At 43.1% G+C, this 18,016-nt stretch overlaps 1 protein-coding gene and 1 non-coding gene across 2 annotated transcripts in view; both read right to left on the reverse strand.

The window, feature by feature from the left end:
• Nucleotides 1–18,016, reverse strand: part of LOC124777794 (acid sphingomyelinase-like phosphodiesterase 3a) — a 573,663-nt gene that overhangs the window by 217,049 nt on the left and 338,598 nt on the right. The window contains exon 3 of the mRNA XM_047253312.1: nucleotides 1,497–1,565. Coding sequence (XP_047109268.1) covers nucleotides 1,497–1,565 — 69 coding nt within the window. The remainder of the gene's footprint in view (nucleotides 1–1,496; nucleotides 1,566–18,016) is intronic.
• Nucleotides 15,414–15,488, reverse strand: Trnat-ugu. The gene has a single exon. It is a non-coding gene; the product is annotated as a tRNA-Thr (tRNA).

The following is an 18,016-nucleotide window of genomic DNA, read 5'->3' on the forward strand; positions in this document are numbered from 1 at the left end:
AGGAAGCATTTCTGGTCCAATAATGTGTCAAATATCGGCTTTCATTTGAGGAAGAAATTTCAAGGAATATACGTTTGAAGTACAGCATTGTACAGATGATACCAATGATGCCAATAGTGAGAATTATAAATTTTAATGAACGTTGATTGTTTTTCGAAGTGCACAAAATCAGTAAGGTTGTGGTGCATTTGGCTGAACCGTAGTTTTCCAGCCTCATTAATACGAGCAGTGACTCAATGATTTTACGTCAAAGAAGGACACCATTTTGTTCTTACCAGTGGACATGTTTATGTTGTTTTATCAACTCTTCTTCAATTTCAGTTGCTTCAAGGTAGCGTTGCTCGTACTTTTCGTTGTGACTTAAAATATGTGACTGTTTATTTATCACCTGATATGAAACAGGAAAATATGGCTCAAATTGAAAGCGAGTGAATCGTCTGAACATAAGAGAGAGAGAGAGAGAGAGAGAGAGAGAGAGAGAGAGAGAGAGAGAGACAGAAAACACTACGTCGAAATTTAATGAAAAATATAGGAATTATATCTGTCAGAGTGGGGTGGCAATGATAATAAAACAGGAGGGAATTAGAAATGTAATTAAATACGTATTTATGGAAAGCGTCAGTGAATGAACGAAAACCGTACCAAGATTTCGAATACCGGTACTTGAATTTAGAGAGAAAAATTTATCACCGAAATGTACTAGAGCGGCCGTATATGTGTTTCGTATTACGTTGAAGACGAATATCTATCGTACGTCTGAACCACTGCTACTGGATGATGTTTCAGAGGGCAAAGGCACATTCGTCTTATTTGAATAGTAAGGGTGGCGACATGCTATGGCGTTAAGAATCAGTCCCGATGTTCTGGTCATAAATCATGCTCAGGCCTGCCAAAAATTCATTCGTGGTCACTTTTCTGGCGGCCACTTGCACCTACAAAACCACAAAGAGATTTCTCACAAGAACCGTAGCTCGCAGTCAGGTCTTCATTTGGAATCGTTGTCAGAAGTATATAATGTATACATTCTTCCAGAATGAGAGAATATTCTTGTCAACTGCAGATGAAGTCTTTTGTAGTACCAAAATTGTTAGTTATGTGTCAAAATATCGTTCGCCGTTTAGAATAAGCAGCAAAATCGTTTCTATACTTCAGCTTCTTTGTCTATATGTGATGTTAGCCTCAACAGAAGTGCAGGCATAAGTCGCTGAAATCTGTAGATTCTAGAAGATTCCTCTGTAGAAGGAGCGTACCAATTCTTCAGTCACGTCACTTTTACACGTGGATTAACGTTTGATTATGTCTTTCTAGCCCTAATTTCGATTTTATTATGCAAAAGTGTTAATGAGTGATGTAGACAGTAAATTAAATTTATGAAATGAAGTCAAAATTTGAAGTAATCTGATTAAAGTTTATACGACTGGACATTCAGATGGAATGTAAGGTATTTTCTGGTAGAGAAGTTGGAAGCAGCAAAGATTTTATTCATCAGTACTTACTGGATTTAGGGTCACCGTTGCGATCGTACTTTGGGTCGTAATGGATGTCCGTAATATGCCAGAAGTATCCTGCAAAGGAGTAAGAAATATCATGTTAGTTTTTCAATGTCTGGGAATGGGCTAGTAGTTTCATACAAAGGTAGAATTTATATAACACTTCCAATCACAGTGCGGAATATACATTTCGTTTAATATTCTAAGAAATTAATTTTCTAATTCACATCGATATAGTGTATACGTAGAGGCCTGCATCTGCAATCTCCAATGGCTTTCTAAAATAGCCTGACACTAATCTCCTACTCTCAAAAAGTATCACACAAAAGCATGATATCACGAAAAAAGACTGTTCATTCTGCCACTATATTTCGAAAAACCTGCTTATTTTCAGTTCTGAGCCATATAACTACCCACAAGCAGTGGAAAACTCCAACCAACAAAACTACGCCATAGGAAGACACAACTTCATTCACATACTGGATAAGACACAAATCCTACGCGCTGTGTGACAAACAAAATCATCTCAGTTGCAAAGGCAGAAGTTGTTCTTTACAAATAGTATATACTTCCACAATACAAGAAATCTTCAGTCTTCAAAAGAGGACCAGGAAAATAATGGTTTAACCACAATCACATCTTACTCATAACATTAATTTCTCAAAATTCATCATGTGCATACAGTACTATGACCCCAACGTTTCAGATCAAACTGACATGTTCGAAGAAATTTACGTCGATTATAAGGGGCGATAAAAGTATTTCCTTTGGAAGATCACACTAAGTCCTTACCTGCATGTCAGTGCTTATATACACACATCGGAGTCACATCGGGGTGCCTCCACGCTGCAGCAACACCCTCGAACGGAAAGTTTTTAATTGCCTCTTTCTCGTATACGCTACATGTAGCCTTTAGCACTAAGAGTTACTGAAAATGCACCCAGTAACTGCAATAGTAAATTACATCTGTGTATTCGTACAAACCCCAACATGGAGTGACTCTTCGGCCAAACGTATAACCTACACCGAAAGAATGTACTTCCCACAAGCTAACTGGTGACAGTAGTGATCATTTCATTGAAGCCTTCAAGAATAATTAAATATTCGTACAAGTACAATAGGATCCTAAACAAATTATTGTAAGTCCCCACACAAAATCTTTAATTCTCCACTGCCAAAGTTCAAGAATATCTAAACAGATGTAAGTCTTGTTCATGTCATGTAATCAAAGATGTTGTACATAGAATGTATCAGAGCATTAAAGCACTATTCTACTAGCAAAGAACGTAGCATGAACTTCACACTATACCATACCCTTCAACAAGCGGTAGATCTGAGTAATGTAATAGTAATATCCCTTGCAAAGTGCCTCACTGACATTACCAAGAAAATCAGATGTGCTATTTGCACTAAGAGAGACACAACAGAACAAGGAAGTACTATGGTAAACTGATAAACATGGGAAGCATTATATGAGGGACAGAATTAGGAATAAATTATTAATCAGAAAGGTAAGAACGCAGATCTTGGGAGGTGTCAAGTACAAGCACCATCTACTGTGTTAGGAACTAATAAGATATCATGCGTGGCTCCCCACAAGTAGGTAAATGAATTTATCGAAGGAACACACACGCTTATGTACATCAGCGCAACGGAAAGTGGACGTGTATAGCTTTTCTAATTGAGCATCAAATAGTACATATTCCACGTAAATAAAAATGTAAATGTTCGTTTGCTCAAAATCGTATATCTCCGAAAGTACACTTTTGGCCATTAAAATTGCTACACCACGAAGATGACGTGCTACAGACGCGAAATTTAACCGACAGGAAGAAGATGCTGTGATATGCAAATGATTAGCTTTTCAGATCATTCACACAAGGTTGGCGCCGGTGGCGACACCTATAACGTGCTGACATGAGGAAAGTTTCCAACCGATTTCTCATACACAAATAGCAGTTGACCGGCGTTGCGTGGTGAAACGTTGTTGTGATGCCCGTGCAAGGAGGAGAAATGCGTACCATCACGTTTCCGACTTTGATAAAGGTCGGATTGTAGCCTATCACGATTGCGGTTTATCGTATTGCGACACTGCTGTTCGCGTTGGTCGAGATCTAATGACTGTTAGCAGAATATGGAATCGGTGCGTTCAGGAGGGTAATACGGAACGCCGTACTGGATCCCAATGGCCTCGTATCACTAACAGTCGAGATGACAGGCGTCTTATCCGCATGGCTGTAACGGATCGTGCAGCGACGACTATCAGCTCGGAGACCGTGGCTGCGGTTACCCTTGACGCTGCATCACAGACAGGAGAGCCTGCGATGGTGTACTCAACGACGAACCTGGGTGCACGAGTGGCAAAACGTCATTTTTCGTCTGATTCCTCAGGATCTATGCACCCAAATTGCGTGAAAATATAACCACATGTCAGTTCTAGTATAATATATTTGTCCAATGAATACCCGTTTATCATCTGCGTTTCTTCTTGGTGTAGCAATTTTAATCGCCAGTAGTGTACTTCACTGATTGCTTTGAAATTATGACGCAACTTTGCATTCGAATACGAGCGTGTTTTTACGTACCTACTGGAGCACCATACGGTATGTAAATACATACACAGCGTGTCCATAATTAAAGGTCCAGTTTCACAACAAAACGCTGTAGAAAGAGAACCATTCCACGGAGAGACGTCAAATTTGAACAGCATATTATTAATAGGCGCACAATACAAGACTGTTTCTCTGTTTGTGTCCATGTGCAACTTCACAAGAACGGTGACTGTGTGCCAGTAACCCTGCAGAAGTTACGAACACTCAAGGGTATGAAAAAAGACATTGGTCCGATAGCTGCTGAGGATCTGAAGAGAATGATTATAAAATTCGATAAGACAGGTTCTTTTGAAGCACAGTGTGGCATGTGGGAGAGAGAGGAAAGTCGAGCGTCGAGAGGTGGTGTGCAAATAAGCAGTGCACGGGGAATTACCTGAATGTTGGAGATGCCCGTCAGCAGCGTGAATAAAATGTTGGCCTCCCAGCACAGCAAAGGTTCACTCTAGAGTTTCTTGCTCGCTTGGAAACAGACAATGAATGGCCGTGGAACATGCCGTGGACAGACGAAGCCCATTTCCATCCCCAAAGACATATCAATACGCAATAGGAAACGTAAAATCCGCACGCATATCATCCGGTACCACTTCATTCTGCATAGGTGACTGTGTGTTGCTGGCCGACGGCATCGTTTATCGTAGGACTGTATCTTTTCGAGGAGATGAGTCCTGCAGGTCCTCTTAGCTGTACCGTCATTCGGCCGTGTGATTCTTTGGCGCACCAATGCCATTACAGCCATTCGACAGTGTGGATGTGAGGGTAGGATCATTTTTATGGAAGATGGTGCTCCTCATCTCATTGCACAGCTAGTGAAGCGTCTGCCTGCTCAGAGGCACTTCGCAAATGCTACCGTTATCAGCCGTCATTTCCCTACAGCCAGGCCATCCAGACCACTTGATCTTAACCCGTGTAGCTTCTCAATGTGGTGTTACCATAAATGCTTTGAGTTCAGTGTTCCAATTACGAATGTAGCTGAACTGAAGGCATACATAGTGCAACGTATTCTGAACATGACCTCCGAGACACTCAGATCTGTTGCGGAACAAGCTATTTCTAGATTTCAGCTTGTGGCAGGAATTGGTGGACAACATACTGAACTTGTCTTTCGCTAGTCTCACGGTAATTATAAACAGGAATCATTTTCATTTTTATGCGGTTTTTGGTGCAAGGACAATTAAAATCCCGTGTATTTTTGCCTTTTATGCCGTTTCGATCCCAGGAGAAACGATGTCATTTTCCTTTTCATTTTGTCTGTAGTCTCAGGATGTTTAAAAATAGGAGTTTCCCATTCTACGTAGTACTAAAGGAAGTTCTGGGTTTAACTTCCCGTCGAAATCGAGGTCATTAGAGACGGAGCATAAGTTCGGATTGTTTCAAGGATGGGGAAGCAAATCAGCAGTGCTCTTCCAAAGGAATCACCCCGACATTTGTTGGAACGATTTAGGGAAATCACAGTAAACCCGAATCAGGACAGCCATACCTAGTTTTGAACCGTCGTTTTCGGGAACGCGGGTCGAGTATGACAACCACGGCCTGCCCGGTTGGCCGCGCAGTCTAACGCACGGCTTTCCAGGGGGGAAGGAGAGCCCGGCGGATTTGCGTCGAGGTCCGGTGAGCTGGTCAGTCTGTGGATGGTTTTTAGGCGGTTCTCCATCTGCCTCGGCAAATGCGGGTTGGTTCCCCTTATTCCGCCTCAGTTACACTATGTCGGAGATTTCTTCGCGAACAAGTTCTCCGCGTACGCGTACACCACCATTACTCTACCACGCAAACATAGCGGTTACACTCGTCTGGTGTGAGACGTTCACTGGGGGGTCTACCGGGGACCGCACCGTACAATAACCCTGGGTTCGGTGTGGGGCGGCGGTGGGGTGCAGTGGACTGCGGTAGTCGTCGTGTGGTCGGCTGCGGCGGGGACGGAGCCTCTCCGTCGTTTCTAGGTCACCGCTTAACATAACATAACATGTCTACCATTGCGCTACCTCTCTGGGTGACGTGGTGCGATCTTACCGTGGTGGATGTACTTACCACATTAACAGAAACACAGCAGTTGACTGCTGAATTTCTGGACTCATGCACATTGAACAGTGCGGATGGTGTAATGTACAAGTCAAATCATAGCCGTCGAATAGTGATTGATCTGTCGTTTGTAGCTGACCCGATTTACGTTAATACACTTACATTGTATTGATAAAATTTACAATTTTTTGTTTGTTTCATGGCGTTTCCCCTGTCTCAGTAATATGCTGTTGAAATCTGACGTCATTCTGAGCAGTGGTTCTCCTTCTGCAGCGTTCTGAAATTTTAACTATATGAAGGGGACACGTTGTCAGCAGAAACATCATATTCGTCTGTTCAGAATATTAAATCTCCAGAAGTTCTTCACCGACTACTTCGAAATTTTGTCACGACGCTGCATTTGAATAGTCATGTTCTCATGTACCTACTTTCAATACATGTATAAACTAAACTAAACTTCGTCCGAACAGGCCTTGGAAGGACCAAGGTACCGGCCTTCCGCCGTGTCATCCTCAGCCCACAGGTGTCACTGGATGCGGATGTGGAGGAGCATGTGATCAGCACACTGCTCTCCCGGGCGTATTTCAGTTTACGAGACCGGAGCCGCCACTTCTTAATCAAGTAGCTCTTCAGTTTGCTTCACAAGGGCTGAGTGTACCGTGCTTGCCAACAGCGCTCGGCAGACCGGATGGTCACCCATCCAAGTACTAGCCCAGCCCGACAGCGCTTAATATATATGCATATAGTATATATTATATGTAAATCTTAATTAGAAATGTTATTACCAAAAATATCGAAACATTGTTGACAGATTTACTTCACAGTTTTGCACGATACTGTAATTAACATTTGGACACTCATAGACTATATACTATATCTGATGTGTATAATATACATAACATAATTGCCCTATATATACCCAATATATATTACTTTCACTTATATATATTCCGGCCTCGGTAGCTGAGTGGTCAGCGTGGCACAATGCCAATCCTAAGGTTCCGGGTTCGATTCCCGGCTGGGTCGGAGATTCTCCCCGCTCAGGGACTGGGTGTTGTGTTGTCTTAATCATCATCATTTCCGCCTCATCGACAAGCAAGTCGCAGAAGTGGCGTCAAATCGAAATACTTGCACCCAGCGGTCGGTCTACCCGACGGGAGACCCTAGTTACACGACATTTATATATACACTCCTGGAAATTGAAATAAGAACACCGTGAATTCATTGTCCCAGGAAGGGGAAACTTTATTGACACATTCCTGGGGTCAGATACATCAAATGATCACACTGACAGAACCACAGACACATAGACACAGGCAACAGAGCATGCACGATGTCGGCACTAGTACAGTGTATATCCACCTTTCGCAGCAATGCAGGCTGCTATTCTCCCATGGAGACGATCGTAGAGATGCTGGATATAGTCCTGTGGAACGGCTTGCCATGCCATTTCCACCTGGCGCCTCAGTTGGACCAGCGTTCGTGCTGGACGTGCAGACCGCGTGAGACGACGCTTCATCCAGCCCCAAACATGCTCAATGGGGGACAGATCCGGAGATCTTGCTGGCCAGGGTAGTTGACTTACACCTTCTAGAGCATGTTGGGTGGCACGGGATACATGCGGACGTGCATTGTCCTGTTGGAACAGCAAGTTCCCTTGCCGGTCTAGGAATGGTAGAACGATGGGTTCGATGACGGTTTGGATGTACCGTGCACTATTCAGTGTCCCCTCGACGATCACCAGTGGTGTACGGCCAGTGTAGGAGATCGCTCCCCACACCATGATGCGGGGTGTTGGCCCTGTGTGCCTCGGTCGTATGCAGTCCTGATTGTGGCGCTCACCTGCACGGCGCCAAACACGCATACGACCATCATTGGCACCAAGGCAGAAGCGACTCTCATCGCTGAAGACGACACGTCTCCATTCGTCCCTCCATTCACACCTGTCGCGACACCACTGGAGGCGGGCTGCACGATGTTGGGGCGTGAGCGGAAGACGGCCTAACGGTGTGCGGGACCGTAGCCCAGCTTCATGGAGACGGTTGCGAATGGTCCTCGCCGATACCCCAGGAGCAACAGTGTCCCTAATTTGCTGGGAAGTGGCGGTGCGGTCCCCTACGGCACTGCGTAGGATCCTACGGTCTTGGCGTGCATCCGTGCGTCGCTGCGGTCCGGTCCCAGGTCGACGGGCAAGTGCACCTTGCGCCGACCACTGGCGACAACATCGATGTACTGTGGAGACCTCACGCCCCACGTGTTGAGCAATTCGGCGGTACGTCCACCCGGCCTCCCGCATGCCCACTATACGCCCTCGCTCAAAGTCCGTCAACTGCACATACGGTTCACGTCCACGCTGTCGCGGCATGCTACCAGTGTTAAAGACTGCGATGGAGCTCCGTATGCCACGGCAAACTGGCTGACACTGACGGCGGCGGTGCAGAAATGCTGCGCAGCTAGCGCCATTCGACGGCCAACACCGCGGTTCCTGGTGTGTCCGCTGTGCCGTGCGTGTGATCCTTGCTTGTACAGCCCTCTCGCAGTGTCCGGAGCAAGTATGGTGGGTCTGACACACCGGTGTCAATGTGTTCTTTTTTCCATTTCCAGGAGTGTATATATATATATATATATATATATATATATATATATATATATATATATATATGTGTGTGTGTGTGTGTGTGTGTGTGTGTGTAACCTTGTTAGGATTAGGAAACAGGAAATTTGAATTTATGGGTTATCAGATTATGTTTAGAGTACTACTGCAGTGCCTAATTTGCAACGACAATAAGCAAGGCAGTAAGTCAGAGAGAGTGGGGAAGTGGAAATGGACAAAGAGGTGGCAGGAAATGGACCTAGAAGAGGAGATAGGGAGAGGGGCATTAGGAGATGGAGAGAAGGTCAACAAGATCACATAGAAAGGGGGGATAGCTTGTACACGTGCATACACACGTTCTATTATGGAGTGCCACACACACTTTAATACCCTTCTATATGGCATCCAAGGTTTTAGCAGATTTCCTTGGCATATTGTGTGAAAGTCTTTGCATTAGGTATGTCTTCTGCAGAACCAGTTGTTTTTGACGATCACACAGGTAATATAATCCAATGGATTGGGAATGGGAGTGCATAACTATGTCTCTGCTACCTGTAGATGGTGGAAAACATCCACTGCATATCTAAAAATGAAATATGATGGGTTCCCAAAGCACTATTGCGACCCCAGGCAGCTGGGCTCGAGAACGGGAGGCCAAGTACAGAGTCTGGGTGAGTGGCCCCAGAGGTGTAAGTGGTACAGTGTGTTATCTGCAATAATGTTCATTTATCGTGCAGAGAGTACCAAGTTATGTGTCATCAGAGCGGCGGTCGGCGACCGGGTGTAAACGCGGCTGCTTGCTGCGCTGGCGCCAACGGTCGGGGCTGGAAGAGGGGAAGGAGGCAGGGGAATGAGGAGATATCACCTGCCCAGTCATTAGGCGGTACAGTACGGCTTCCACTTCAGTGCTCTCAAAGACAGCTCGTTGTGTGTTCAGGTGAAGACTACTGATGGTGGTCGAGGACGTCGGTTGCCGTGAAGAATAGCCCTTGGCCATCCAGCTTGGATCGACCACGACTCCAGCAGGTGATCACAAGTTGGCCAGGACATTGCGTGAATGCACCACATTCGCTCAATGTGGAGATGACAGCTTGCAGACCATCTAGAATGACTGGTAGTACGGGAGGGCTGGTCACGTACTAGTCTCCTCATCCATGACGTTCCAATAGGCGGCAACGATAGACTGCGGCTGTGGTACACATCAAGCTGGCTGCATCTCAGTGTTGAGATCAGCAGGCGGGTAGCAGGCAAACCGTCATCAGTCAGCTATTTGTGGTTTCATTGAAACTCATGTTTGTCGTTCTCTCACTCTTGTTCTAGCGATTCGGACAGAACTGCAGCACGAGTGAATGTGTCTTTTAGCTCTGACACCTTCGTTGTTTATAGGGCCGAGTCCACGTTTATGATCTGATGGCAGCGGGTGTATGATCGTATTTCCCCTCATTTTTTAGACACGTAAGAATTCCTTGCCCGATGTAATAACTGAGTAATTATTCTGGGTTGCCAAGCTCTATTCTTTCAGCTTACGATTTTACAGTGGTCGTCAGACGCTAAAGCTATTCAGTGTTACCACTTAGTGCCTTGTTATTTAGCATGGAAATGTTTACTTTCCTACCTGCCTCGCTCTGAGTTTGTGTGGCAATGCCCGCCCTTGTCCGGACATCTGTTACACTGGAGGTGTGCCTTGTTGAAAAAAGGTAGTAACACTAGCCATGAGCTAACCTTGTCTGTACTAAGCCCTCCTGCTAGAACTTAAAAAAACTGAAATTTGTGCATTAAAATCATCCTGCTGCGCAACTGCACACTGACAATATGCTACGTGCTGTTTGTAGGGGAATTTAATGAAGCAAGTCGGATTGTGTTCTCAATAACTTTCTATCGGACAGCACCTACTGTATAAGTCGTACTGCGAAAACATATAGACCTCCCGAATAGTGATCTCCAAATCCATTCCAAATACTAATATACAGCTTATGCAGATCCTACCTTGTGTTATACTATAGGGATGATTATACATTCACAAATGTTGTTAACCGATACAACTTAATTCCTCGGTCATATCTCGGGCTGCAGTGAATAGACACCTACATTAATCACTTAAGAATAGAATTCTGAGTTATAATTTTATCAGATTTTTATTATCGTTTTTGAGCTAGGAACTCACTCTCATAATTGATACAATTTTCCTGACACACACTGTACGTTCACCTCTGCAACTGTTACATGTTTTGTCAACAAACTGTTTCTCATTTTGTCTCTCTCTCCCTCCATCTCTCTCGCCGTCTCTCTCTGTTTCTCATTTCGAGTCACACTACATCTTTCACCTGCAGGTCCTGTTACCATGTCTTAACAACGAATAGACACGGACTCCTTTCTACCCATCAAATTACGTGTACCATACCTAGCATACACATAAAACGATTTAAGATGTATAAAAAATGAAATTACTCATTTCTAATCCAACCTGGCAGATTAGAAGAGCAGGCCGCTGTGACCCTGCGGTTCTAGGCGCTTAAGTCCGGAACCGCGCTGCTGCTACGGTCGCAGGTTCGAATCCTGCCTCGGGCATGGATGTGTTTGATGTCCTTAGGTTAGTCAGGTTTACGTTGTTCTAAGTCTAGGGGACTGATGATCTCAGTCCCATAGCGCTCAGAGCCATTTGAACACTTTAGATTAGAAGAACGACGACATATCAGATGGGCCTGCCGAATTTTTAGCTTGTTTTCCATACTGAAAAGGATGACGATTAATAATGCTTTTACATGTTCATTCCAAATACCACATCAGATGAAGACCAGTTGGACTACAACCACACAAATAACGGGTTCCTAGTATTTGTTGGGAAGTCTTGCTCTATGGTGTAGTGTCTGCTGGAACCAACCATCGCTGTAAGCTAGTAGTTTATCTTACGACAAATAAAAGAATTCATCCTGAAAGCAATCCTGAACCTCTGCCTAAGTCACTATCCACCATATTCCCCCAGGAGAACGATAATAGCATATTTAGCAGACTAATGCTAGTGGAAATCAATTGGGTAGAATGAGGTATGAGCAGCCTGAATGTTTACATCGATTTACAAGATATTTTTATTAAGTACAGTCCGAAACATAGACTCCAGCACACGTTTCTAAGAGACAAAAACAGTTTATTTGGTGTTAAGTAATTTAAACTTCACTACATCACTTGACGTAACGGATAAAGCCTTTGTAAACGAAAACTTGGACTTGGAAGAGAATAAATTCGCGAACTCTCTTCATATCAGAAACGAATGAAAGAAGTTATTGAGTCAACATCCATTCAAGGTCGAGATAATTAGTACAGGTGGAATAGTTCTTTTGAGCAAGAATGGATACAGGAAACATTTAAGTACTAATGAAGAATTACTGATGAAGAGTGTTTGATAGCTTCCGCCTTAATTCATTCACATTAACTCTAAATAAAGATTTCTGAAGTTTCATCAAAATGTGCTGAATTTTTTAGGGATTAAGGATGTCTCGTCAAAAGAAAAATATTTGGGATTAAAATCAAAATACGTGCATCACTCTAGTTATGAAATTCCAAAATAAATTAAACTGCATTTCTCCTTTATTACAGTACGAGTTAGTTTATTGACAGTTTACTAATTCTTACATTTCTCTACGCGCTACAAAAATACACTTCAGCGACAAATATTTCAATATCGTAGTTCACCTGCCTGTCGCAGAACTAAATTTAATAAAACTGTTATACAACAGTGCAAATAAAGGCTTTTGTCTTCCTTTTCTGTCTCCATCTGATGCTTGTAAATCGGATTACTAATGGCTACAGTCTCGCGCAGTTTACACAAGTGCTTATTAAATGTTTTACTGCTGTTATGTCACGAACTTTTAATCTCGGAGTAAAAATACCGGATTATTCAGCCCTAAATGTCCTCTGAAACAGATCAGTCTATAGATGACCATCGCAAACACGGCACCTAAGTAATCCTCTTAGAGATGTATCAGGCAATGAATTTACAATTGCAGCAATAATTTCTGATCCTGTTTCTGTTTTGTTTTTGCTTTTTAGTGGGCGTGAAGCAATGTGGATCACATGTATGCGTTTAAAAATGATCCTGTACCAATGTGCTAAAAGACGTGATGAAGTGCTTGTTTCAACCTTCGTTTTGCATTATTTTATAAGCTGTTTACTGAAGCAGACCGCGTTGATTGTGGTTTAAGGGATAAAGCCGAATCACCAAACAATTTATTTTACGCTTTTTTGGAGTATTTCGTTGACATTAATTAACTTGCATGACAAGGCTGGTTCTCAATACCGAGAATAGTATTCCAATTGTTTTCTCTGTTTCTGAAGTCACCAATTATACAAGTCATGTACTGAGACCAAACACATGCCGTAAATTACACTGTTTTTATCACAAATCGGGCAAGAGTTTCATTAACTTCAGCTTGTTATTTGAATAAATTATTAGGGTTGTACTAACTTAAGCCTCTGGAATTAAGAGCTTTATCACTGATACTGAGTTTTAAGTGACATTGTAGCTCAATAACTCTTTTTCTCTTTCTCATCAAAATCACAGGAATTTAACCGTGTGCCCCGATAACGGAAAGCAACTTGAACGGATGTCTTGTGACGTCCGCCTAGACCAAACGTAACGAACTGTATCGAACATAATGCAAAAAAGAAAGAAAAATAAAAGTGGTCAGCGTGATGGATTGCCGTCCTACGGGCCCTGGTCGATTCCCGACTGTGTCGGAATTTTTCTCCGCTCAGGGACTTGGTGTTGTGTTGTCTTCATCATCTCTTCATCATCATTTCATCCCCATACGGCGCGCAGGTCGCCCAATGGGGCGCCGAATGTAATAAGATCTGCACCAAGGCGGCCGGACCTGCCCCGCAAGGGGCCTCCTGGCCAATGACGCCAAACGCTCATTTCCACAGGAATTTTACCGATTAATTTGTTGTCTGCCAGAGAAAGACGAAGTTAGTTTCTGAATTATTGAGACCGATGAGTTTATACGGACTTTAGTTCTAAGAAAAATATTTTTTTTGGAATTTAGCACTAAGTTTTATCTTCCTGAGACGAATGCTGAAATCAATCATTATAGTTCAAGATTTGTATCTAAGTGTTCCTAGACCTAATAATAATTACATACATTCTAACCCCGTCACCAGTGACATTGCACCAGTGATACGTAAAAGCAAATAAAAATCAACTGGAGAAAACCATCGTTTCATTGAACCGAATTTTATGACAGTTTCGTTTTTGAAGGACGAGAAATATGGAACTGAGAAAGACAAAAAAGTGTACCAGAGAAGAGGCAGACAGAGAGGCAAAACAGAGGAAGGCGAATATCGAAAAGACGTTCGATTATTGTAGTGGAGTATGAACTGTTACGAGGGAAACAGGCCTGGGAATGAAGTCACATTTTTCGTGAACCGAATGTACGTCAGAAACTCATCGGAAACCATTGAACACAGAGGAATAACTAGAAAATGGAAGAGCCGCAAGAGATCAAACAGTTCACGCTGGTGCTCAGAGAGTAAGAGACAGTAAATAAGTAGTGGAGTAACGCAAACAAGAAAGAAATAACAGCCGTGTACGATGACCGAGAAACTGCAGAAGGCAATTCTTACGGGCAGGGTTGTTGTTGTTGTGGTCTTCAGTCCTGAGACGGGTTTGATGCAGCTCTCCATGCTACTCTATCCTGTGCAAGCTTCTTCATCTCCCGGTACCTACTGCAGCCTGCATCCTTCTGAATCTGCTTAGTGTATTCATCTCTTGGTCTCCCTCTATTGGCAGGGTATCAGTAATTATTAGACAACGATAGCTGAACAAACACTGGTAGCAGTTACTTCTGTAAAATATCTGGGAGTATGCGTGCGAAACGATTTGAAGTGGAATGATCATATAAAATTAATTGTTGGTAAGGCGGGTGCCAGGTTGAGATTCATTGGGAGAGTCCTTAGAAAATGTAGTCCATCAACAAAGGAGGTGGCTTACAAAACTCTCGTTCGACCTATACTTGTGTACTGCTCATCAGTGTGGGATCCGTACCAGTTCGGGTTGACAGAGGAGATAGGGACGATCCAAAGACGAGCGGCGCGTTTCGTCACAGGGTTATTTGGTAATCGTGTTAGTGTTACGGAGATGTTTAGCAAACTCAAGTGGCAGACTCTGCAAGAGAGGCCCTCTGCATCGCAGTGTATCTTGCTGTCCAGGTTTCGAGAGGGTGCGTTTCTGGATGAGGTATCGAATATATTGCTTCCCCCTACTTATACCTCCCGAGGAGATCACGAATGTAAAAATAGAGAGATTCGAGCGCGCACGGAGGCTTTACGGCAGTCGTTCTTCCCGCGAACCATACACGACTGGAACAGGAAAGGGAGGTAATGACAGTGGCACGTAAAGTGCCCTTCGCCACACACCGTTGAGTGGCTTGCGGAGTATAAATGTGGATGTAGATGTAGGTCGCACAATGTGGACTGAAAGGCAGTGTGGATGCAAACAGTATTTGCAACAAAAATCGTGACAGCGAGTAGCGGCATGAATAAATGAATTATTCGACCTCAGTAGTAACTATATATTTATATGGATATGCTGTCTGTTCTTTCGGACACCATTGATGACCTGCAGAAGTCTAGAACGAAATTGGAATTATATTAATACCTCCAGCTGCTGACGGGCTTTGATATATATCAACGGGGACAGGTGAAAATGTGTGCTCCGACCGAGACTCGAACTCGGGATCTCCTGCTTACATGGCAGACGCTCTATCCAACTGAGCCACCGAGGGCACAGAGGGAAATGTGACTGCAGGGACTATCTCGTGCACGCCTCCCACGAGACCCACATTCTCACCTTGTATGTCCACACACTACATTCGTAGTGTCCCACCCCAACACACTCATTACTAGTGGAAAACATTCTTACCAAGTCCCGTAAGAGTTTTGGGAATATGTGTGCATCCGCACAGAAGAAGAAGGTCATGGCTGGTATAGTTTTTGCAATACCGGCCATGACCTGTGGTGATGCACACATATCCCGGGTTCGAGTCCCGGTCGGGACACACATTTTCACCTGTCCCCCGTTGATATATATCAACGCCCGTCATCAGCTGAAGGTATTAATATAATTCTAATTTAATTCAGTCGTACTTGGTAATACACACAAAGACAGCGACGTGGTAGGCGGGGAAACAGCAGCAAGGAATGAATACAGAATCATATGCGCGTGCTATCTTCATTGACGAACTAGTATCAAGTTTTGCAAAGAAGATCACGCACCTGTTTGAGCCCAATTTTTTAAGGAAGGTGCTGATCAGGGAGGATGGAGACAGTAAAGTAGCACTGAAATAAAGCGACGTACGAAAGTGAATAGTGCAGACAACGCAAGTACCGCCTCCCCTCTTTAGTGTTAGCGACAAATGTCATGTAGCGCTAATAAAACTCACGTATTGTTATCGTTTCACTTAAACTGAAATAACTGAAAACGTGACACTTAAACTGCTGAATGCTTACTGAACCTTCTTAAACTGCTGAGTGGAACTGAACGTACTGTCTCTTTATTTGTTTTTATTATTTCAACACTGGCCTGCAGAATTTTCCCTGACAAATAAAGCTCAAATTTATCCAATTCATTTATTGCCAACAATATACAAGGATAACGCAATCTGACTGCTCAAATAATTAACACAAAAGAATGGCCCTGAACAATATCCCACACTTTTTCATAAAGCACTTACCTCACAGAGAATCTTCGTGACACTATCAACAGCAAATACAGCAAGCAGCAACTACAGCCAGCTAAATAAAAAGATTCTAACTACGAAAGTCTCTAGCTACTAATGCGCATATGGTTAGCAAAGGAAAGATTTTATTGCAGAGCAAACCATGTATTTATCATATTTTACCTTAATCATGAGACATTCAGTTCTAAAAATTATATAATCGTCAATAATTCCATATTACGAACATCAGCAGATACATCAATCATCAGTTTACAATTCATGTCCAACGAATACTAAATCTTTATGACGGACACACGTGCAAATCGTCCGCTCGCGCTCACATGACACTTCCAGTGCTATTAACTTCTAACTGCGAGTCTGACCAGCCACAGAGTCTTTTAGCGAGAGCTCAGAGCGCTGTCAGTGATATTAATGCATTCTGTAGCGCCGCCAATATACAAACATATCAACAGTCTACTTTATTTCATTGAAGCAAATTAAATATTGTAAAACGCAAGTTTTCAAAATTGATTACTGTCCGTCGGGAATACTACTACATAATGGTCTATTAAAGTCGACATAACGTCAAAAGAGTTAGTAAAATGCCGTAATTATCTTCGTACATAACATACGTATCAATTTAGCAAAAATTATGAAATAAAACCACAAATGTGCAATAACGGGCTTAGGAGTTGTTTTTCCATAAGGGTTAGCAGTTCCTGGCACAGTTACAGTAATTGCCCAAAATGGTCCTACTTCCATCGACGGCGATCATAGGAGAAAGCTCTCCGTATATGAAACAAGAAATAAAAATTATATGCTCATTTCTACCTGGAGTGGGAATATTCTTTTGTCATGGTACTGAGATTGGAATAATAAAGTAAAACAGCTCGTAATACTGTTATAGACAAATTGGTGGTGAAGAGTATTCTTACACTGTCCTGCATTAAATTACTATAGCTCTTTTAGTCAGTCGTCAGTTGACCGACAAAAATTTGCGGTTTACTCCCTACACGACTATTAGACGTCACGGGTTTGTGGAAACATCGCAGTGTACGTTGGCGACAGCAGAATCGATCTGCTGTCAGCCTCGAATGCCAGTTCTCCAAATTTCGTCAGTACTATTCTGCGAAAAGGGCGTCGTCTTCCCTCCTATTTCTACCGCTTTAGTTCACTGAGCATGAAACACGAAATAAAAATATATTTTCATGTCTATATGGCGTGGCAAAACGTTTTTTGTCTTGGTGCTCCGTAATATTCACGTACTATTAATAAATCTGCCAGAAAGCTACTGAAATTCTTCGACATCTTCCTTTAATCAGATGTGGTGGAGATCCGAAATTCAGAGGGTCCTTCCCATCCTTAATCCAATTATTTACTACATATCTCCCCAGAGCACGATTTTTAGAGTTTAAGCTTGGTCCATGGTTCCTCTATGTCCATCATATTGGAAATAAATGGTGCTCATTCACTGTCTATGAAGCATGCTAGCAACTTCAATCTGCTCTAGCTAGCATAAAAGCTCTACTAGCCTTCTTGAGGGATTCTATTGTAGTAACAGTAGTCTGTATTATGCGTCATGATCACTTTTCCCGG

The sequence above is a fragment of the Schistocerca piceifrons genome, chromosome 1, assembly GCF_021461385.2.
Source record: "Schistocerca piceifrons isolate TAMUIC-IGC-003096 chromosome 1, iqSchPice1.1, whole genome shotgun sequence".
Lineage (NCBI taxonomy): Eukaryota > Metazoa > Arthropoda > Insecta > Orthoptera > Acrididae > Schistocerca > Schistocerca piceifrons.